We start from the raw sequence: 22,685 nt of genomic DNA, 5'->3' as shown, positions 1-22,685 counted from the left end.
TAGGGAAAAAAGGTAATTTAAAGGATATGAGTAATCTAATGAAAGATTAAAACAATTAAAAATAAAAACACAGTGTAACAACGATGAACAATCTGATATGTATGGCCTTTGCACTGATGCAGAGAGCACACTCCTTCCTTCTTCACCCCCACTCTGCCTAAATGTAAGCTCTGCATGTTTCAGTTCTTTGCCTTTGCAAAGTGTATAATGATTTCTAAAAGACACAACAAAGAAAACTAAAAGCTCAGGGAGTTCATAGAGATGGCAGGAATTTTCACTATAGGTGCTGTGAAGAATCCTGATTGATTTTATACCCCCTGCCCTTCCCGGAGTGCTCCTGCAATGTTACAGAGTAATGGCTGATGAACCGATTATAAGCATTTAAAAAAAAAGGCTTTTATACATGCTTTTATGATATGCAGAACAAAAGAGCTTATGCTATTCATGCATTTTGCCAAAAAATGGTCAAATTTGAAAAGGAAGTGTTTTAACTTGTTACCAAGTTAATGGCCTGTCTGTAAAAGTAGGGGCTGAAAAACTGTTGTTAATCGCCAAGTTTCATACCTCTGAAAATGTAGACTTTATTTTGAGTTTGCTGAACACGTACCTACAATGTTAATCGTGAGAAGCAAGATAATGAGTGCATTTTATGTAAGACATTATTAATGAAATGTTACTCTGTGCCTTTTTTAAAGAAAAAACAAAACACAAAACTGTGCTGTAAGGAGTCAGTTTTTGCCCTCCCAGCTCCTTCTTTAGCTGTAACTGAGACAAAGGCCGGGTGCTATTGGTGTAGCAACCAAACCAACTCCCCCAATTCATTAAAGCTGCCTTTTCTCTCATGGAAGAGCCATGAGTTATCCCTACTATGACCTGCTGAAGTTGTGTCGAGGGTTAGGATTGCGGGGTGACACTCAAACCCTGGCAGATGTGCTGTTAACCTCCTCTCCCCCCCACTTCCCCCTTTTGCCCCTCCCTCTCCCCCCTTCCCACTCAGGACAGGCGATCGGGAGGGAAAGAAGGACAGAGAGAAGAGAGTTGGAAAAGTTAAAGATGTTTTACTAATGCTACTAATAAGAATAGAGAAAATAATACAAAATATACAAAACCAATCTTGTAAGTCTCAGCAACTGCAGAGCCAGCACCCAAAGTCCTGGATTAGACTCTGTAGCCAATCGGAGCTGGATTCAGTCTCTCACTAGGCCTCAGTTCACAGGGACGACCAGCAAGGTCCTCTCCTAATGTCAGCCATGAGGAAAAAAGGGAAAAGGGACGAGATCCTCGTGATCTCCCACTTTTATATGAAGTATTCACGTGAATGGAATGTTATACACCATTGGTCAGTCTCTCGGTCATCAGTTTTCTCGTTGCCCCTCTCGCGAGATGTCCATCCATGCTTATCAATAAGTTTGCATTCCATTGCTAGGTTTAACCAAAACATGTGTTGGGTTCTCCAGGAAAATGCAGCTAACTTGAAGGCTTTAGCTGACAGGCAAATTCACTAAAAGAGAAACTTGTTTTTAACAAAACCAGGACAAGTTGTAAACACTGTACATGCCAACATATGTTCTCCTGGGGAAAGAAAAAGTTGCTGACTTGAATTAGGGCTTTGTCTCTGGTAAACTCCTCAATAACCATAGCACAAGTGCTGACAGAGGGAACAGTCCACAGGCTTCTACTTCCCATTGAAACAAATGCTTACTTCTAACCTTATCCAGGAAAAGAGGGAACAGATGCCCTTCAGGACACATTTTGCCTCTGAACAAGTACATAGGGGAAGTCCAGAAACCTGATTAACTAATGCTTTGTGTCTTGTGGTTGAGTGATAGTGATGCCTAGCATGGAGACAGTATTTCAGCAAACCAGAACTGGTGCCAGTCTGATGTTTGAGAGGATATGCTGGTACTCAGTGTTTGTCAAGGATAATATTCACTGCTGTAGAAGGCCTTACTTTGAACTGTTGGATCATTTAAATACTAATATACTCAGCAATGCACCCCAGCTTAAGTCAGTCACCCCAGCCAAGTGTTTTTTAGACATGTTTCTATGAAATTACATTAAAATAACAATACCAGGTAAAGTCAATCCGGATTACAAGTAGGGTAACTTTTCGCTAAGCTGTGGAATATGAAGTTAGCAACTGTAATGATCAAGTGTTTGCAGTGAAGTTTTACTTTACAGACTGTCTGGAAAGGAGAACAAGATGGGAATGTTAAGCCCACCGACGTGGAGTCCTTGTCCTCGATAGAAATGTTAAGCCGTGTTGCATGGTGCACTCAGTTGTCTTGGCAAAAGGTCCGTGCTCTGCTATTTGGTGGCAGAAAATGAAAACCATCAATGAACTATAGACATCACAATATGGCAAATTAAAGTTACAGTGTGGACCTAAACGTGTTTGGTTACTGAACATATAGGTACTCCTGATCCACCAGGTTCCCATCTCTCCCCTTTCAGAAAGAAGGTGGGTTTCACAGCCGGTACGTGCCATCCTCTCACTGGAAAAAGCTAGGCTCAAATTTCATGTTAACTGCCTCCTTGCTGCCCTGTTTGCCAGCTTACACTACTGTTTTTACAGTATGCTCAGTAAAATTCAGCCTTTGAAATACTGAAAAGCTTTTGTTTTGTTTTAGCTGAGCTATAAATGGGGAGGTGTTCTGAGATTACCTGTTTCTGACTGGAGCGGAGAGCCATTTCAGCCACGTGTTTGTCATCAGATCCTGACCTCATTGTAATCTGGCAGAGCTGCTTAATAGTGAAACTACACTGTGGAGAGCAACTAGTGGGTAAATAAATGAAGAGAAACCCAGCTATCACAAAGCAAATCTCCACAAATGCCTTGTGATACAGGTTTCACACAAGAAACTGTATTTCTCAGACTTTTGCTAAAAACTTTTTCCCTGTGAGAACAGTCGGGCAGGGAACAGGTTGTCCAGAGAGATCATGCTGTGTCTATGCTTGGAGGTATTTCAGACTTGATAGGACAAAGGCCTAAGTAATGTGGTCTCACCTCACAGATAAGCGTGTCTTGAGGAGATGATGGTAGTAGAGACTTGCTGAGATCCCTTCCAGCTTGAATTCTCCTGTAATCTTGTGAAGTTCTTGGAAGTAAATTAAAATGACATAAGAAATGGATACTTAGGAAGAAACGTGTGTAGTGTTCATGATCTGCAGAATTTCTCTATGACTTATGTAACAGCTCCAAAGTGCTACTTTGCTGAAACTGGGTATTGATTGCATTCTACATCAGCTTAGCAAAGCAAGTTTGGGGACTTTTGGTCCTTCCATTTCAGTTGCATTTCCAGAATTTTTGCCATCATATATACAGGAACACTTGCAGAAGTGATTTCTGGTTATATTAACAGCAACTCTCTTTGAATCATCCCTAAGGAAATCAGTGTATTGGTCCAAGGAATGGCATGGTATCAGTGGAGGAGAGTTGAGGACTGACTTTTGACACTGGAAGTAGTTTACACATTCACCACTTTCCTGATTTGTACTATTCAGTTGGCAGGACATAGTGGTTTGATCTGTGATTACTTCCAAGTCAGGCAAGGGAAGTTGCTGTGAAATTTAGTTTAACAGTAGCTTGCCTTAATCCTTCAGTGAGGATTTTCAGAGAATTTGGAGTGGTGGTGTGTTGCTGACTTCTGTGTTTAAAGCAGAGAAAGGGGAAAAAACATGTCCTAGTCACCTGCAAACCCCATTTATCAAGCAGCCAGTTGGAACAGATTTTGGAGCTAACAGACCCTACCATTGTTCTTATTATTTCCTTGCTTCAATTCTATTTTGGTATTTTCAACTCCACATTTATGAAACATTTGTTTTCATCCTAAGGGATGGTCCATTATGTGACCCCAGGGACAGGTTGGGTCAAATTTAACTTGTTAATTTTGATTCTGTCCTTGCCAGGTCATGCCTCTCGTGCCTTTAGATTATCTTCCAGAAATCGCCCCAAAGCTCAAAGCTTGTACACAAAGCAGCTCCCTTAATATAAGCAAATGATAAAAATGAACAAGAAAGCTTAGAAATCCACATCATATACAGGTTGTTTGTGATGGAAACAGATACTTCTCTTTATTCAAAATCAAAGTTGCATAGTGCATAAACTGCTCGTGTTTCATATTTGGTGAATAATATTAGTGAGATGATCATGATGGAAGTAGTATGTGATGATGTTCTTTTCCATTAGTGATTTTGTCCAGGAGCAGACTGGCCTTTTGAAAAGCAGTTAGTAAACATAAATGTCCTTTGAGAGATAAAAGAAGAGCCACTGTGGCTTGCTTTGAGATAGCAGCAAAAGTTTGTTGGAAGTCTGCTAACAGTTTGTGTCATAGTGAAGGGACATAATGAGATAATCTTTCATAACACAGATCTTGGAATGAGGCCAGCATTGCATACCATGTCCTGCCTATTCATGCTTTGCATGAATAAGATGTTAATGAAGTCGTTGCCATCCATTTTGGCCTGACGTGGAAATGAAGCCTTACTGCTTTCTGTGATTTCTCACAAAGCATTCATCCTCCTTTCTACAGGCGGATCAGCACAGATTTCCATTTCCTCGTAATGATCCTTTGGGGAAGCATGAGTCCCTAGGGGACTCTCATTTCATACGCGTTTCGTTTAAGTGCATATCAGCAAAATGTTTCTCTGAAGAAGTGCTGACAGGTTTTCAGTCTGAGGAACAGACAGTCCCAGGACCATTGTAGATCTCTGCTTTCAGCTTTATCTTCTACCAGTATGAAGTGTAGGACATGACCTAAGTGAAATTGCACAAATAACTGAGGAAACCCACTTGTCTGTCAACAGAGTTCGGTTGTAAATATCTAGAGACCTTTCTGTCAGAAATTTTTTAAAAGCAATATTCCAACGTCACTGACATCAAACATGCACCAGCCTGTTTATGGCACTTGAGGAGCGGTGATAATTTGAGGGGCTCTAAGAGAACAGAGATTGGAAAGAGAAGAGAGTGGGAGACAACTTTTCCCCCCATCACTCCCATCTTCTTCTGTGCCTTAGCTTTATTATAATGCTAGCAGGGGTTTCTGAAAACTTTAAACAGCTCTAGAACAGTGAGTGTTACTGGGAAGGCCAGGCAGTAGCGTGGTTGGAATGGGAAGGATCAGTTCTGTGGATGTATTAATCTGAAAACATGCTCTATTATTTCCTTGACAAAAGTCTACTAGCTGTTGTGATAGAAGGCAATTTCCATTTGGATGTCCATGGAATATAAAATGAGTCATGTATTTGTTTGGGGGAAGAAAAAAAGTGTAGCAATGTTGTATAAAATGGTGCTAAAATGAGATATGTCGACAGTGTATTGAAATATATAACATATTTTGCTTAAATTAAAGCGACAAAATTATAATATGTTAATATCAATAAACTACAACTAAATGGGAATTTTCCCCCCTGCTTTCTATTTTCTCTTGATTCATTGTCTTGTACACCAACGATTTGGCCAATTTGTTTGTGTCACTCCTAACAAAGATGTCCTGAGCATGACTTAGCAGTCTTTGCTAACTACCAAACGTCCTGAAAGGGCATCCCACTTTTCACCATGAGATCAGCCCTTTGCTTTTTTTGGTCTGCATTCTCCTCCTCATGAAAGGATCATATATAAAACCCAGGAAAAGTTCAAGGTTTGCAGCTAGGATCCTCACTGTAGTAAGTTACAAAGACCGCCACTGAATTTTATTTTCTCCTGCTCATTGGACAGTTGCTTGAGTGTCCTCAGCTGCTTTTTTTCCCCTTAAAACAACTGCATATGCAGATGAAGAGGACCATATTCAACAAACTGTGATGCTTCCAAGTGTTGCTTTGTGTATGATCTTGGTGAAAGAAGATGGTCATCTGACTATCAGTTATTTTTTGCAATACCCTAGAATGTTTGTAGTAGGCTAGAGGCCACAAGTCAAACTTGTGCTTATTTTTATGGCAGTCTTTTTTATGGAAGAAAAGCAAAACAGTCTTGAAAGCATAGGGGAGCAGAGAGTGAGGCTAATCTGATTTTGTTGAGAAGTACTACAGTATCTTCATTTCAGGAAACCAAGTAGAAACAAATGACAAAGAGTGAACAATTTGCACTTCTGTGGCATCCTTAATATTTGGTGACATTAATTTTATGTTTATCCTTTTAATTCAAAAGTATCCTGGAGGTATTGACAAATATTTTCATAGAATCATAAAATCATAGGATAGTTTGGATTGGAAGGGACCTTCAAAGCTCATCTAGTCCAACTCCCTGGAATGAGCAGGGACATCTTCAACTAGATCAGGTTGCTCAGAGCCCTGTCTGGCCTGGCCTGGGATGTCTCTAGGTCTGGGGCATCCACCACCTCTCTGGGCAACCTGGGCCAGTGTTTCACCACCCTTGTCGTAAAAAAAATTCTTCTTTATATCTAGTCTAAATCAATCCTTTTTTAGTTTAAAACATTACCCCTTGTCCTTTTGCAACTTGCCTTATTAAAAAGTTTGTCCCCATCTTTCTTATGAGGGCCCTTTAAATACTGAAAGTCCTCAATAAGGTCTCCCCAGAGTCTTCTCCAGGCTGAACAAGCCCAACTCTCTCAGTCTGTCCTCACAGCAGAGCTGTTCCAGCCCTCTGATCATCTTTGTGGCCTCCTCTGGCCCCTCTCCAACAGGTCCTTGTCTTTCCTGTGCTGAGCTCCAAAGCTGGACACAGGACTCCAGGTGGGGTCTCACCAGAGCAGAGCAGAATCACCTCCCTTAACCTGCTGGTGAATCCCATCTGACTCCTACATGGTGCCCCATGTAGGCCACCATATTATTGAAAAAGCCAAAATTGTGGCAGTGACACCAGCCACAGAGCTCAGTGTTAATAGACTGGGTCTGTCTGTTGCTTCCAGTGTCACTACCCATAACTGGAAGGAGAGAGGAAAAAATAACCTGTGCTCCTGATTACCTCACCAACTATCCCAAGGCCCTGAAATCTCTTGGTTGCCCTTGAACCATGTATTGTGGCCTTATTGACACCTGCATGAAAGAGTTTGCTCTTCTGTAAATGTGATGTAGACTGAGAGGTTTCTTTATGCACTACAGGAAATATATGTGATATACAGAAGTGTGAGTAGTTCGGCACTGGAATAGGTGTCCAGTGAGGCTCTGCAGGCTCTGTCCTTGAAGACGTCCGAACCTGATCTGCCTTTGAGGTTAGCCTCCAAAGTTGGACCAGATCTCCTCCGCAAGTTGCTCCCCAACCTGAATTACTCTCCTCTTATCTAAAACCAGGATCTCCTGCAGCTGATTTAAGCAAGTAAAAACCAGGGCAGCTGTCTACAGCCCAGGTCTGAGGGGACTTGTTGTCCCTGTGGGCTAAATTAAATGTAAGTGTAGTCATCGAGTGTGCAGAGGTGGGAAGTGAGGAGCCCAGGATCAGGCTCTACGGGGACCTCCCATGTGCCTCATTGGTGTGTCTTTTGTTTTCCATGCCTACAGCACTACTTGTCATGTTTCTTGGAAATGTTCTTCGTACTCCAGGGACAAACCCTGTTGCCCTTAACTGCAGTAGTAAATCTTCCAGTAACTGTAGCTACAATTTAATCTCGGGTCACTGTTGCCATCCGCTCATTCCCACAAATGGCACCTCACACATATCTCCGCGGTTAAATTCGAATGCTTCTGTTTTCCATGAAATTAATATTTTTAAGTGTACAAGTAAACTCTTTAGGCTCGTTCCTTACAGAATGGTTATGCTCTTATGTCTGTGCAGTAAACTAGTGAATACTTTTAGTTAACTTCAAACAGTTAAATCTCGAATATTCTCAGATAATAACCTAAATAGGTAGATACAGTCCATAATAAATATTGCTTGAAATATAAAATGTTGGTTTCAATAGAGTTGTTGTTTTGCTGTACAAAGTCAAACTAAAATAGAGTGTGGGACTTTGCAAGCCAGTATCTCAAGATAAATAAAATGAAACTTAAGAGCCTAAATTTTGATGTCATTGTTTTAGAGAACATTGCAAGTAGCCTGTCCTTGTACAGGAACATTTGTCTGAGGGTTCTAAAATTAACTCTTGTCGAAGGAACAGAACTTTCTGAAAATGAAATAAAATTTGAAGAGCCTTTGAGTGATAGACAGCTGCTGGAGGAAATATTAGAAATATAAAATCACGCAAGATTCTAGTGAGAATTTGTAGCTTTCAGTTGCAGTATGGAAAAATCACAGATCCTGTGGGTATTTTGAATACATAAATCATTAGCATTCAGTCTTAGACTATTAGAGTCATTTTACATGTCATTATTAAAGTAACTTTGCATATAATTATGTAAACTCTTTTGATTTGGCCTGATGTATTCTTTTAACACCAGGCATTAAGCTGTGTTCTCAGCACAGTAATACACAAGACTTTATTTTCAATTTCCTTACAATTTAGTAAAATATCAAGAAGTAGTTACTGGAACTAATTTATAACATTTTTATACATCCCGGAAAGAGAAGATACTGTTATTTGTTAAATCACTCCTAGTGTCTGCTGAGATTGGATATCTGCTATGAGACAGATTTTGAAATATTTTGTAAGTTTCAAACACATGAAAATGTAAAATACTAAAAAATATGAAGAAAAATGACAAAACAGGAACAAATAATCTTTCATTTGGTTTGAAATTGTACCTATCCATTTTTATTTTAACTAGCATTTTTTGAAAGAAAACTATTTAATGGAATTTCAAGTTTGGCTCTTTGTGCAACATAGCGTTCCCTCTGGTGATAATAACCTGTTGTATAAAGTTTGATACCTGTGACTTGTGAATTTTCTGAAATACAAATTATTGTGAATTTGGAATCTGTGATCATTTAAGGGAACATAAATTTAATTGCCATATTAGCAGAAACTGCTAGCATTTAAATATGTATTTTGAAACGTATTTATTTTTTGAAGAGGAAGACCTGCTGTAGCAAAGTCCAGAACCAGAGCAGTGACTTGAAGATGGCTGGTTTTGTCTCGCTCTTTTATTTTGTAACTTTGTGAACTCCTGCTGCCCTGTTTCTGCAGCTCTTGGCAGAAGGAGTAAGCCTGCTGTCAGGAAGTGTTAGGTGAAGCTGCCAAGCAGGCAGAGCAGCCCCTGCCTCCTGTAATCTCTGCCTGCAGGCAGCTACCACTGCTGGTCCTTGCCTGGGTTATGTATTTGCCCCATGGAGAGCTTCCTGGTACTCGCTGCTGTTGCAAATCGCTCCCTCTTCCCTGACAAGCGAGTGACCACAAAGTGGTCTTGGGAAGCTAGGACTAGCTTTGGCAGATGGCACTAGGTTTTTTGTTGTTTGGGTGGGGTTTTTTTGTTGTTGTTTTTTGGTTTTTTTACCTTCTGCCTTTAGGACAGGAAAAATTAACATCAAAGTTTACTTGTATTGTCACTGACATAACATATTTCTGTTGCTAGAATATTTTCCTGATCTTTTTTCAAGGTGTTGGCATTCAGATGTCTTCTGTTGCCTAAGTGGGATCTAATTTTATTCTTGTGCAACTTTACACAATTCCTGCGTCATTGATGAGATGGAGCTGTTAAGACTCGGAATAAGGTGAATAATGTGTGAGTAGTAGGAAAACATCCCCTTGCTATAGTAAGGAAAAAGGAGAAGGTGCATCAGTTATCATTGCTTGGGTTGAATATCTGCAATATATGGTCATGGTTAGATTTTGCTGTAGTATCTGAAATTATCATCCTTCTTTAATGAGGATGATTAAGGAATAGTTCTGGGTGATAAAACCCACAAAACCTATTTCGATGGCAATTGTCGCATGATGCTAGGTTTTGCATTCCTCTCCCTGCCTTTCCCTCAGTGAGCCAGTAATGGCGTTTCCAAACTTGCACACCTGGTCACTTGTGTTTTCCCAATGCATCTATCATCTTGGAATTTGTAGACTCTTAACAGTCTGCTTAACTGGGTTGAAACTGGACAATTGATTGAAGAGTAAGAGGTCTGGAAGACAGACAGATGGACAGAGACCAATACATAGACCATACTACCACATGAACATTGTGTCTTCAGGAAGAATTAAGTCTGAAAATAACTCTCTCAGGAGAGAGTTATTTGTGTAACTATGCAGATTACATACCTCCATGATAATTTTAACACATTTGATAAGATATGGAAAAAGCCAGTGTTTTGTCCTGACTCACTAGAAGTGCAGGTGGTGGGGGAAATCTCCTATTGGAATGGGAGACTTTTAATGATGAGGGTGACAAAAAACTGGAAACTGGAGCAAATCTTGGTGTTGGGAGAAGAAAATTAATTTTGAGTAGTGCAAAGTCTGCAGAGTTTAATGGGGAAATAAATTCACTGTTTTGCCAGACTGATACCAGCTTTCCCCAAGCTGTCCTTCCCTTGTTACTTGACTGTGACCACTTTAAGGGGTGGCAGAGGAGTCTGTTTAGGCCACTCCATATTTCACCACCCTGCAGAGGCTGACAGCCAGAGTACCAAACATGGAGATAGACTCAGAAATATATCACTGTTCTTGAACTTTAAAGTGCTACTAAAATTAACTTGCATCCACAAGAAGTTGCCTGATGTCTTGCATCTGGCACCTATGACCAGTCCCTTTGGGAATGTGGGGCAGCAGCCGAAACCAGATGCCTGGTACTGAGTGGGAGCTTCTCCCAATAATGCAGGTAGTAAATGCAATTTTTTTTTCTATCTTTTTTTCTTATCTTTAAATTTTATTTGTCTATGTAATATTTTCTGTTCTAAAAGATCATCAAGAAGGCCCTTCAGCAAGGCCTGTCAGCACTTTACTGAAGAGATGGAAGATGGAAAAGAAGATAGACTGTTAACATTAGAAAGTCTCATGGCACCATGCAAGGCAGGGTATTGTGTTTAGACATAGTTTTGTGGTGTGTTATCCCATTCCAAGACTGCAGTCAATCTCAATTATTTAAAATCACATCCATGTAGGTATGTCTGAGAGTACCAACTCATTTCATGTGAGGTACTGAATAGGCTTTATTGCTTTTTAGTGGACATGCACTCTAGTTCATCACAGCAATCACCACGATATTGAAGTACTATATGAGCATGTATGCACACCCTTGAGGATCAAATTGATATGTAGGAAGTAATTCCCTTACATCTCTTTAGAGCGTGGACCTCTAAGCCATTTTCGTAATAGCATTTTAACAATCCATTAAGAGCCTCCAGTCTTCTTAGCGATGAAATCCATCACTTGCTCAGCATGTGTCCTTTAATGCAGCAGTCTTGCTTAAAATCGCTGCTTATCCAATTATTATTTTTTTTCACTTGGTTTGCAGCCAATATCAAAAAGTATAATGTCCAGTTGCCAAGTAAATAGAAAAATCCATCAGTCCCTGTTTCCATTTGCCAAGTCTAGGGTATTATCGTCACATTTGGGCTTTTTATTTCCTGGTAATAGCAATGTTTCAGTTTGCCCTCATGCTTAAATACAGATGTAAATTCATGCATTTGCCAGTGTTACTCAGTGAAGTCTGTCATTGTGTCAGTGTTTGTTCAGCCTACCCAGTAACCTGGCACTTAGCAAGCAGCAAAGCTTTTCCTCTTAATAATAGCAACAGTTGCTGGAAGAGCTGATCACCCCTTTACAAAGAATAGAGTGGCCATTCTTCACCTTAGAGCTGATGCTCTCTAGTGCAAACCATAACAATAAGATATGTCCAATGTTGTTCCATATACTAGTTCTTGATTCTGAGATGAAAATAAAGATGGAGGTGATGCATTTTCACATTTCTCTGAGGAGTCCTTCTCCTGCATGAAGGGGGAGAGAGTGAGCTCCCTTCCAGCTATGTGGGGTTGGAGGTGAGCAGTTGTTACTGATCCATGCACGTACTTATTGTTTTACAAACATCTGGAAGATGATTTTGCTCAGATTAAAGTTCAGTTCATAGCAGGTAAATCCCATGCTTATTGCAGTGTTTAGACAAAACACTAGATAGATGATAGGGAGTAGAGAGGGCAAGGTGATGGATTCCTTCTGGTTTCATTAAATGTTTACCCGTAAAATTTGGTACATTTATATGCATCTCTTCGCCATGCTCTACTGCAGAAATACTGTTGAGATGTCATCCAGCAGTGTGGCCCCTATCACGGCAATCCCTCATCACTACTCTTACTGGGTGACAGTTTGTGCGTTTCTTCATCCATTTTTATGTGTCATGGCTGGGGCCTCGTGGGAAAGGCTGCCATGGCAAAGCCAAAAGTATTTCTCCCAACCTTCCATCATTGGTTCACTGCTCTCCACCGTCCCAGGCTTATGCCTTCACTGTGCCTCAAGGAAGCACTGTGGTAGCTTGTCCCTTCTAGCCTGATTCAGAGAAATACCCTTTTTCTCAGGTGGTCACTTAGTAACAGGGGCTGCTAAGATGCAGAGAGCAACCCAGCTGCCGATAGTAAGTGCTGCAAGAGACCCATGAGCAGTCAAAGAAAACAAGGTTCTGTGAATAATTTTGTTAAACAGAAGATGGAAGTATTTGGCTTGGAACTCATTTCAGCTAAGAGCACAATTCAGTAATAGCAAAGAAAAAGAAAAGGACGGGGAGCAAGCTCTAGATTATGGTAGTTCTCAGGCTGGAGCTAAGGTAGGTCTTAGAGCCTGTATATTTTCCTTAATTGACACCTGGCATAAGTGCCTTCAGATATGCTCCTTCCATTTGTTAAACATTAAAATATGAAATGATCTTATCTCCTGCCCCCCCCCCCCCCCCGCCTTAATATTTTCTGATCAGTGTGTCAATCTATAAGATGTTTTACCTGTCAGATTCTCATATTCAGCCTGGGATCTGGACATGAAACTGAGTTGTATTTTCTTTGTGTGTGTGTGTGTTGGTTTTTTTCTGGTCATCGTTGTAGGTTTTTTTTTTTCCAAGTGTGTATTATTGTAAGTAATAAAATTACCCCCATCATATTTTGTACTTTAGCTACAAAAGATACAGTACTCCAATTTAAGTGGCCATTGGCCATCAGCATTGCTGATATGCAGGTCTAGGTGCTCTCACTTAACTTCAAGCACCATGTGTTTCTTCAGATGTCTAAAATGAAGCTAGAGAAACCTTATTCTGCTCTTCATGCAAAATGTTAAGTATTGTGGGGTGGGACTCTCTATATGCTCAGGTTTTAGAACCAGGCTATTTGCTCGACCAAGTTGCATATGATCAGAGTTATGTACTTTAAGCCAACACCTAAACCCTCGGGATTCCTTGGGGTGATAAAACTAAAAGCTGTCACTAAAGTAATAAGAAATATGAGCAGTGAAAATACAATATTTTGGCCATTGCTACACAGCAGAAGATAAAATACTTGTAAATGGATAAAGAAAGAAGGAAAATTGCATATGCTTTTGTGTGTTTGTGTGTATATACTCATCTATATATGAGTTGTGGTTGGAAAACGGGGCCTCAGCAACAGAATGTAAGAACTCCGTGTTTATGGGGAGTTTTCATTCATTCCTTCCTAACAGCGGAACATAAATACAGACTTTTGTCACACTCTTGCCACAGTAGTTGAGGGCTGTTAACATTAGGAATGTCTAAGCTATTGCTGTCTAATTACTGTCACTGGTCTGTACTCCCTTCTCTTCTGTCCGTAGTGGCATTCACACCAGTTCCAAATAATATAGTGCAAGAGCAAGATATCAACAGAATTTATGAGCCTGTTTTAAAAACTTTGTTTGAAAGGTGGGATACCTGCTCAAAGTCAGTGCAATTACAGTGTCAAAAACTGATGCAGTCGAAAGATTAATTAAGCCCTATGCCTTTATTTTTCATCCTTTTGTCAAAAAATTTCCATGGTTGGTAGCTGGAAAAAAAGAGGGGGGTGGGGGGCGCAAAAAAGCATTTGGATGTCTTGTTTGTTTAAGAGTGTTGAGTTCTTCAGTGAAACATCAGACAGCTCAGGCCACTGGAAATGGAGCTGGGTAGAGAGGCACTTGTGAGGCATTTGTTCTCTTTGCTAGTTGAAAGGGAAACTACAAACTCCAGTGCTTCACTGTTCATCACTACCATCTGCCAACAGAGTGGCTAGTTATCTGTGTGTTCTAAGCTCTCATTCTTTCTTTAAAATTATTTTGCTTCTCACATTCTCCTTTTGGCTAGAATAAAAACTACTCAGCAGTATGTTAGACTGTTTCAGGTCTTTCCCATATCACTTTTATGGTAATAGGTTGATGTGAAAAGAAATACTGATCTGCAGTGGGAGTGTTTATTAATGTATGCCATAAGCCACTCTAATCAGACATGCCATGATTTTTGTACCATACATAGTGCTGCAGGATATGAAGAGAAAAGCAAAGCTTCTGTGCACGGTCACACAATGGTTCAGAATCCCAGAAATTTAAAATGAGAAAAGTCCACTAAGCCATTTTACCAAGTCCCCTCAATCCCATCTGTTATGTTCCATGTGGTCTTATTTCCCTGTATTTTCTGTGCTGTCATCCTGAATGCATCATGAGATGGGCTTCTGCTGTTCCCTTTGGGAGGCAGCGCCAGAGCCCGGGGGGGTCATTACTTTAGGTGACACCTTCTGAGAGCTGTGCAGAACCTCCCTGGCTTCTGTGCTGCTTCTCAGGGGTGAGTGCTGCTTGTTCATTCCAGTTGGAATGGTGGGAATTGCTGATCTACCATGCCAGGTTAGGTTCCTTTGTTTAAAATATACTAGGGGGAGATCAGCTCAAAATATGAATGTTATGTATTAAGTGTGCTTTGATTTTTAAAGGTGATGTTCCAGGATACTGTGATTGGCACCTTTCAAATTTCCGTATACAACTGTTATGATCACACTTGCCACTGGTACTCAAAACAATCAGAATCTTAATTTCATCTTTGCTGCCAGTCCGTGTGAAGAACAGGGGACTTTGAAGGACCCTTGCCAAACTAACTCCTTGTACAGGTGTAATTGCTTTGTTCAAATATGCGTCTGTTCTGCAGGTCCACTCTTAAGACCAGATATTGAAGAGTTGTCTTCTAATGTCAGAGGAGTGAAAACCAAGGGAGAACAGTTTTCTTCTCTCTTCCAGCTCCTTTATTCTTTTGTGGAAGGAAGTACCACTGAGTAAGCTGTAAGCCAACTGTTTTCCCCTTTGGGGATTTTGGTGCGAGAGAACGGCTTTTTAATGATAAGGCAAAATTATTTTCCTCATTTTATAACTGGCAGAAGCAGTGTGCATGTAAATGACTTGCCAGTGAGACAACTGAAAAAAGAATCCATTACATTTAATTTTTAGTGGCAATAACAGGAGTAAAAATTACATTATGATAGCCTTTAAAGATCCTAATTAACACTGTGGCTTGGCTGTACGGGGAACTTTGCACAAATTCATAAGTTGGAGATTTTGTGATTCAAGGGTGCAACCATCTGAAGGGTAGGGAGATGTCTGTGAAATATATACGCGAAGAAATGCAGTAAGGAAGTAGTACAACTCTGTTAAGGAGTAGGAGACAGAGGTAGGGACTGCGAGAGTAGAAAAAAAGGGAAATTCAGAGTAGTGTGTCATCTGCTGAAATGTGAGCTTGTGTACCGCTGGGGAGAGCCGTGGTGGACTAGGAGCCCGTTGTGCCTAGCAAAGCACAGACACTGAGCAAAAGCTTGTTCTTGACCCAAGCGGCAGTGCAGGGAAGTGTGGACAGTGATGCCCTTGGAAGCTGCAGGAGCAGCTGTTTACGCCTTCTTGTCAGTACCCCACTGCTTGCCTTCACTCCCTTTTCTTGGAATGTAGGGAATTGACGAAGGGGAGGGTCACCAAAACATACCAAACTCCAAAGTCAAATCAGCACAACAAATTTTGACAGAGGCTTGCCTAAATTGTTCTCTAAAACGTCCACAATGAGCGATCTTTAAAGTTCTGTATTTCCATGATTCTGACCCACACAGTCAGTGTTGTTCTTGCCCCTCTAATTCTCCTTCTGATGAGCAATGGGTCATCTTTATGCTACAGTTTGTGAGTAACTCTAAATATTGCTTGTGTGCAGTATACTTGTGGTGTTAGGGATGCCTGAGTTCATTACCACACTTCACCAGGAGATTACTAGGTAATTCATGCTCCACTAATACACTGCATTCCCTTTACTTAAAAAAAAAACCAAAACAAAACTATAAAACAAAGAAACAAAGACCCCTTTTACTCAGAGGTCAGAAAAGCTAAAATAAAGTGTCTTCACAGAAGTTGTGGCTGTGAGCTACAATTTTCAAATCGCACAGACTGGTGAAGTCAGCCTGAAAATACAAGAGCATTTGATCAGAAATATGCTAATTTATTTCCAGACTCATACAGAGCCAGGAATTTTGTAACCTATGTCTTAGTGAAGTGTTTTGATTTCTGCAGGGGTAAAGTGCTCTGGAAGTGGAAAGTGCTACTGTATTGTTAATGCTACTTCAATTAGGCAATTCAATATCTGTGGTACACTGCAAAGCAGAATAACTCATGCAGCTTTCCCCACCTGTAGCAGAGATCCAACACCTTCATCCTAACGAGGGAAGCCTGTGGTGCATGCGAAGTGGGAACTGGAAATCAATGAGTGAGTTGGGGATTTCATCTTCTGGGTGGCAAATTGTAGAACAAGCTGGTTGACTTGACATTAAGCAAATGCTTCCAACCAGTTGAAATTATCTTCAGCATGTGGGCAGGAATCACCTCTAGCCCTGTGAATTATTTCAGTCCAGCCACTCATGGCACCAGAGGCTGGAGGACAGTGACACCAATTCTTACAGTCCATGGGTGCTACCAGCACCAGGCTCTGAGGGCTACACTCACCTTTTCCATATCATCTGCAACTATACAAATACTTATTTTAATCAGTTCTCTTGGCTCTCTGGATTGCCATCAGAATGAAACCTAAATGTCTGTGTTCCATAGAGCTACTCTAGTTTGCTGGACAAATGGTTATCACCAAGGGTTATAAAATTCCCCAACATTGGACACTTTGAAGATTCAGCTGGATAGGGTGCTGGACCGTCTTGTCTAGACCATGCTTTTGCCAGGAAAGCTTGGACCAGATGATCCTTGTGGTCCCTTCCACCCCGCTGTTCTAATAGCTGGTGCTCTGAACTCAGTCCATTGAATCCAGATGAATCGGTCACAGGACTTCATTTCACTGCATATTTTACCTCAAGAGTTTAGGATGCAGTTCCCAGCTACAGCATACGGTCTTGTGGATTTCAAACACCACAGAAAGATAAATATCCTCTAGCAATTATATTGATATATATACATTTTTTTAATGTCTGGTAAAGAGAAAGCAATTCCAAAAGTGTGATAGGAATACTCAGCTTTAGTTTTTTTCCTAAATGAAGAGATGCTATTTGTAAGCATTCACATTTTTTTAAGTAATCCTATAAAAAAGCAGAGGGTTTTAAATGAAATTAACCTTATTAAATCAGTCTTCTACAGCACATAAAATAAACCCATCTCTACCACCTTCCCCAATTTTTCATTCTAGAACAGACTCTGATTTGTTTGTAGAAATATCACATTATTAACTGCACATACTGTGCTGTCTGAAGTAAAACAGCATTGCAAAATCCATAGAATAAGAAATATTTTAATTATCTTGAAGTGTGGGGTGATCAATGCCTGTAGGTCTTGCCTACACAACGATGAGGATTTTCCTCTCTCATTAGTACATTGTTTTTTGAGACATTCAGCAGTTCAACAGTGATTCCCAGAGAAATCTGCATTAATGTTGTGACTTTCTGGTGAACAGATAAAGGGTTCCAGAGCTGTCAATCCATCTCCTGTCATTAGTACTAAATATTTGTATTAACATGTGAAAATTGGCTATTTTACAGCTGAAATTCTTGAAACGTGGTTTTCAGCTTGACACCGAAGAGTGTGGTCCAGGCTGAAAAGGTGGGGTATGGTATTATATAATGCCAAGTTAGATGCTTAATTTGGGAGGTAGAGCTCATATTTTCCTCTCATGCTTTTCTTTAAAAAAAAATATAGATTGTCAGTTCCTTATCCCTACCTGACTCTCTTGATCTGAGTTATGATCAGCCACTACTGCAGATCCAGCTCTTAAATGCCTTTCATCCCATGTCTGTGCCTTTTATGGAGCCCTTCATAAACTTGCCCAAATTGACCCATAAGAGCATAGTTCATGGAGGATGCTGGCTTTATTTAATACGCAGCTACTGCTCTTGCAAGGTATCTGCAGTACAACACAAAGTATCATTTAGGCTTAACTTACATTTACCTAAAAGTATGAGGAGCACAACCATCATGCAAGTATGGAGACACAGCAGGACTGAAAGAGGAAAAATGGTTTGTTAGGGAAAGATGTGCTGAGATGAAATTAAGGGGCACGTGGACCTATTGTAATGGGGAGAGTGTAAGGAAAGCTGAGGCTTTCGCAGACTTCGGTTAGGCAAAGTCAAAGGCCAGTCAAGATGAACTCTGTATTTCCCATTCCCACAGCTGCTGAAGTGCCCTGGTGGGAAGCTCTTTACCCATACGCAAAGACTCCCCAGGGGAGTGAATCACGTTGCTGGTGCTTGGCTAAGTGCATAAGCTGTTATTTGGGGAAAGGCTCTTTTTGTTGTTCCCAGTCCTTAATTTTGTTATCACTCTATTTAGTGTAGTTGTTGTGCTGAGATGCCTGAGCAGTGTGAAAACCTGTCTCCTTGCTCTTTTTCAAGGATAGAGAGTCCTCTAAAACAGATGCTGACTTCCAGAACGCCACAGCCCAGTACCAGTTCCCCAGCACACCTCCGGCTACGTGCCCTGGAAAGAGGCGCCAGGTATTCCTCCTACCCTGCTCTGTGTACCTGGAGCTAGTAAAATGTTTGCTCTAGTTAGCATTAATCTGAACACAGACTTTAAGATGCCCAGTAGATCATGTTCTTTGGTTTAGCTGAACAATATATAGTCTTCCATGACCCCCCAGCTCCTTCTCTCTTCCCTGCCCCAGTATGCCACTCCCAAGAAAGCGTGCCATGATGCGTTGTAATGTCATTTTGAAGTCTGAACTGCTTAATGAAATTTCTGCTTTCTGAGAGATGCTTCGTTGCTGTCATTAAATGGCTTCCTGAGGTGGAGCATTATATTTTTGTCCTGCATAAATGTAGTTTCCACTGTGTTGTGGCTCATGTAGGTTAAGAAATGTCATCAGAAAGCCAAAAAAACACTTGGAACAACATTTTATGCCCTGCAGTCGCTATAGCGGCTGATGGAGTTACCCATCAGGCTTTCCTGTGAGCATCCTAGTGAGAGCAATGAAAACAGTATCTCCATGTGCGTCAGCGGCATAACGCAGTGACGGGGCAGTCATACCTGATCAAGAAAAGTAACAACTGCTTTTTTATTTGTAAGAAGAATCTGGAAGAAAATCAGTCTGTTCATGATGTATGCTATGATTCGGTTGAGTCAATAAGCATGTGTTTATTTAGCTCGGGCATACTGCTCTGAATAAGACTGATTGTCTCATTAAGAAAAATGAGTCAGTGAGAATATTTTTAAATCATTTGCTATTGATTTAAGTGGTGTCATTGTTAGAGGGGTAGCTAGTAATTGGGAAACAAAAGGACTTCTGGATGTGAAAGCACAGTGGAAATGCAAGGAATAGAGGACTGGAAGTACTCTCAGTGGTTACAGGTACAGGCCAGTTTTCCTGGGTCTTTACTCTTACCCATGACACTGAATCTTTGAGGATAGGTAAAGCGCTTAACTCCTCAGAGCCCCACTGTGATAACAAAAGGCAGGTACTATGGGGATACTAAGAAGTGCATCTCTATGTATAGCGTTTGCCATGGTTGTGGCTGAATTACTTCATAAGTATTTAAAAAGCAACTGTTAGTCATTGTGTTCCTTTTTCTAAAGACCAAGAAGAGGATGGAATAGTGACTACCGACATTAGAAGGGCAACATTGCTGCTGCCGGTTGTAACAGTAGCTGCTGCTTTCCCTCCTTGCTTTTCTCTGTCTTCAGGAGGAAAAAAATCCTTAATGGTGTGTGTTTGTATGAATGTGTGCGCGCATGTTAAACTGTGATTTCAGATACAGGTAATTCAAAGAGAAATGACTTCTATATCTTGTCCTGCAGATGGGAAAGCCCTGACATTGTTTAATCTTAACATATATTTTTTTTCCTTATAAGGGCCACCAGAGTTGTTTTCTCATCACCTGCAAGTAATATTGTACAAGAATTCATGTCTCCACAGAAATCTGACATCTGACTGAGAAAGAGGCATTGAATAGAGGTGATAGAGGCCTAGACAGGACCTAGATAGGTCCTATTGTTGCAGAAATAATTTTGTTTCATTGTATAGCATTTACGTTTATCTTAAAACATTTTAAAATAGATTATCTGTGTCTTAAGATTTTATTTTCAGATACGCCAAGCAGAAGAAAAAGATAATACTAACCATTGTGAAATAGGAGGCAAATAATTTTTCAGAAATTTTTTCTTATTTTTTTTCTTATCTCCTCTGAAAGGAGTTGACCTTATGGCTTGTTGAAAATGGTGAAAATATTGGCAATCTGTATGAACATTCAGATTCCCCAGTACAGCAATGCTGTGGAAAAAGGTAAATGGCAAGAAACAGAACAGATAATGGATTTCTAGGAGAAACAAATATTTGCTTCCAACATAAACCTTTTTTCTGTTGTTGTTCTGGATGAACTAGAGAAGGTGCTTTCAAATAACTGCTCTAATAGTGGAACATAAACGTGACAGCTAATTTCAGAAAATAACATGTACAGTTATTTTTCAGCTTTTTTAAATTGGAAGGTTACAGATCACACTGTAGTAATATGGAGACATTGCGGATTTCAAAGTAGAACAGAAACAGGCAAAAGAAGGGAACAACAAAATCCTGACCGCTTTAGATAGATAGTTCTTCTGTAGTCAGGATTTCTGCTACTTACAGTTTTTCTTCTTGGTGAATTTAAGTATGTGCTTAGGTAGAAAATACCAATACCTTTACATTTACAGTCCTTCTTCCTTTTCAAAAAGGAGTCCAAGTGCTGAATCAAAGAAGGTCAACATCTTTGAGGTGTGCAAGTCTTTTCCATAGTTTGGTGTCCATATAGAGATTGGAAAAGGGAAACATCTTTATATGTACTTGGACTTCTTAATCTGAAATTCTAATCCCAAAACTGAGTTAACAATAAAATTCTGATTTACTAGATCTAGTTGGATGTCATACCTCTCTATGTAAGTTAAAGAAAACATGTGATATATAGAGGACGTTGTAAATTGAAAGCAAATATGACTCATTTGGTGTCATCATTTTAATATCACCCTGTAGGTCCTTGACTGATTACTTGGACATCTGCATGGGTTGAAAATGATGGGTGATGTAGCTTGTTTTGTTGAGTTTGGAAATGCTTTTTAGAGCAGGAAGTCTTCATTAAGTTTCAATAAATATTCATTTTCCATATACGTGGTTGTGGAAGTTGATGACTATTCCAGGAGAGAAGAGGTAGTTCTAGGGGAAAAAAAAAAAGGAGAGAGGAATGACCAGAGCCAAAACAAACAGAAAATGGCATCTGGGATAGGTAACATTGGAGCCATGGCTCAAGGGCGCCTGGGAGATGGTGCCCATTAAATGATCTAGATTTTTGAAGGGCATAAGATGCCAAAGCCCTGCTGTTCCTTGCAAACAAATCACATCCTGCCTCAGTGTTGGTTTTAGCCAAGATGGCAGTCGGCACATAAAGCCGGTGTGTGGCTCTGCTCAGACAGAATATTACAGTATATTCTGCTATACCGAGCAGGAATGTATCACTTGCTTTTGAAGAGTATGGCCCAAACAGTGCATGGCAAAAGGATGCAAAGGGATTGAAGGGATGTCAAACTGTGAAGGCTACAGCTGGAAGTTGTAAATTCCATGTGAGGGGAGGCTGTGCTGTCTGACTATATCCACGGCATCCAGAGGATTTTTTGTCCTTTTTGAATACCAACAGCAGTCAGAGAGCAGAGGAATCCCGCAGTGATGGTTTAACCTTCTGCCTTAGTTCTTTTGTTTCAGGCTCAATGGAACATTTTAAATTAGTCATTAACAAATGAAGAAACAAATACCAACACGAGGCTTACAGACGCATAAATCAATTTGCACATAATCCTGATGATAAGGAAACATTAATTAATGTCTCCTATAAATAAGAATGGTTTGGTTGCAGGAGACTGTGAGAAATTACAAGATTGAAGATAGCCCTGAGCTGAGCATCAGATTTGGTGGTTTTGGTAGGTGAGTGATTTCTCAGCCTTGTTCTTGTGACACCAGAGGGGGAAGGAAAGAGAAGTCCACCTTGGGATGAAAGTTTGATGCCTAGCAATGCTCAGAGTCCCACGTTAATGATAGCTTTTAGGTTGTCAGTTACCCCGATTCACAGAAACCTTCTGTCCCTGTTGCACCTGTTAGCTCATAAATTCAGCCTGTGGGGTTGCTGTACCTCTGGAGATGAAGGCTGAGGGCTTTCATTGCAGCGTTTTGCACAATTATGATTTGTCTAATAACTCTGTATGTTGTCCGTAACAGCAAATCTTCTCAGCTTCCCAGTCTTCACCGTTCCCTAAATGTAAATCTCCTTTCCTTTAAACAAAAGATTGGCCTCTATAAGCCTAATACAATGATTTGTGTAATGAGTTTATTTAAATTCCTCCCATACTTTATAAAGTTGCTTCTTTATCTTTACACTGTAGTTTAGATTTTATATTGTAATATATCGAATGAGCAACTGAATGGGAGAAAAGATTTCC

General features: G+C 40.3%; 1 protein-coding gene across 7 annotated transcripts in view; it reads left to right on the top strand.

Annotated features, from left to right (window-relative positions):
- RGS6 (regulator of G protein signaling 6) overlaps positions 1 to 22,685 on the top strand; it is a 288,794-nt gene that overhangs the window by 110,247 nt on the left and 155,862 nt on the right. For 4 of the 7 annotated variants that reach the window (XM_071809268.1, XM_071809265.1, XM_071809266.1 and 1 more), the window contains exon 3: positions 18,623 to 18,724. The exons of the other annotated variants lie outside the window; for them this stretch is intronic. In XM_071809268.1, coding sequence (XP_071665369.1) covers positions 18,623 to 18,724 — 102 coding nt within the window. The remainder of the gene's footprint in view (positions 1 to 18,622; positions 18,725 to 22,685) is intronic. 7 annotated transcript variants of the gene reach the window in all.

The sequence above is a fragment of the Patagioenas fasciata genome, chromosome 5, assembly GCF_037038585.1.
Source record: "Patagioenas fasciata isolate bPatFas1 chromosome 5, bPatFas1.hap1, whole genome shotgun sequence".
Lineage (NCBI taxonomy): Eukaryota > Metazoa > Chordata > Aves > Columbiformes > Columbidae > Patagioenas > Patagioenas fasciata.
Note: the sequence above shows the minus strand (reverse complement) of the source record. Positions and strands in the feature narration are given on the sequence as shown.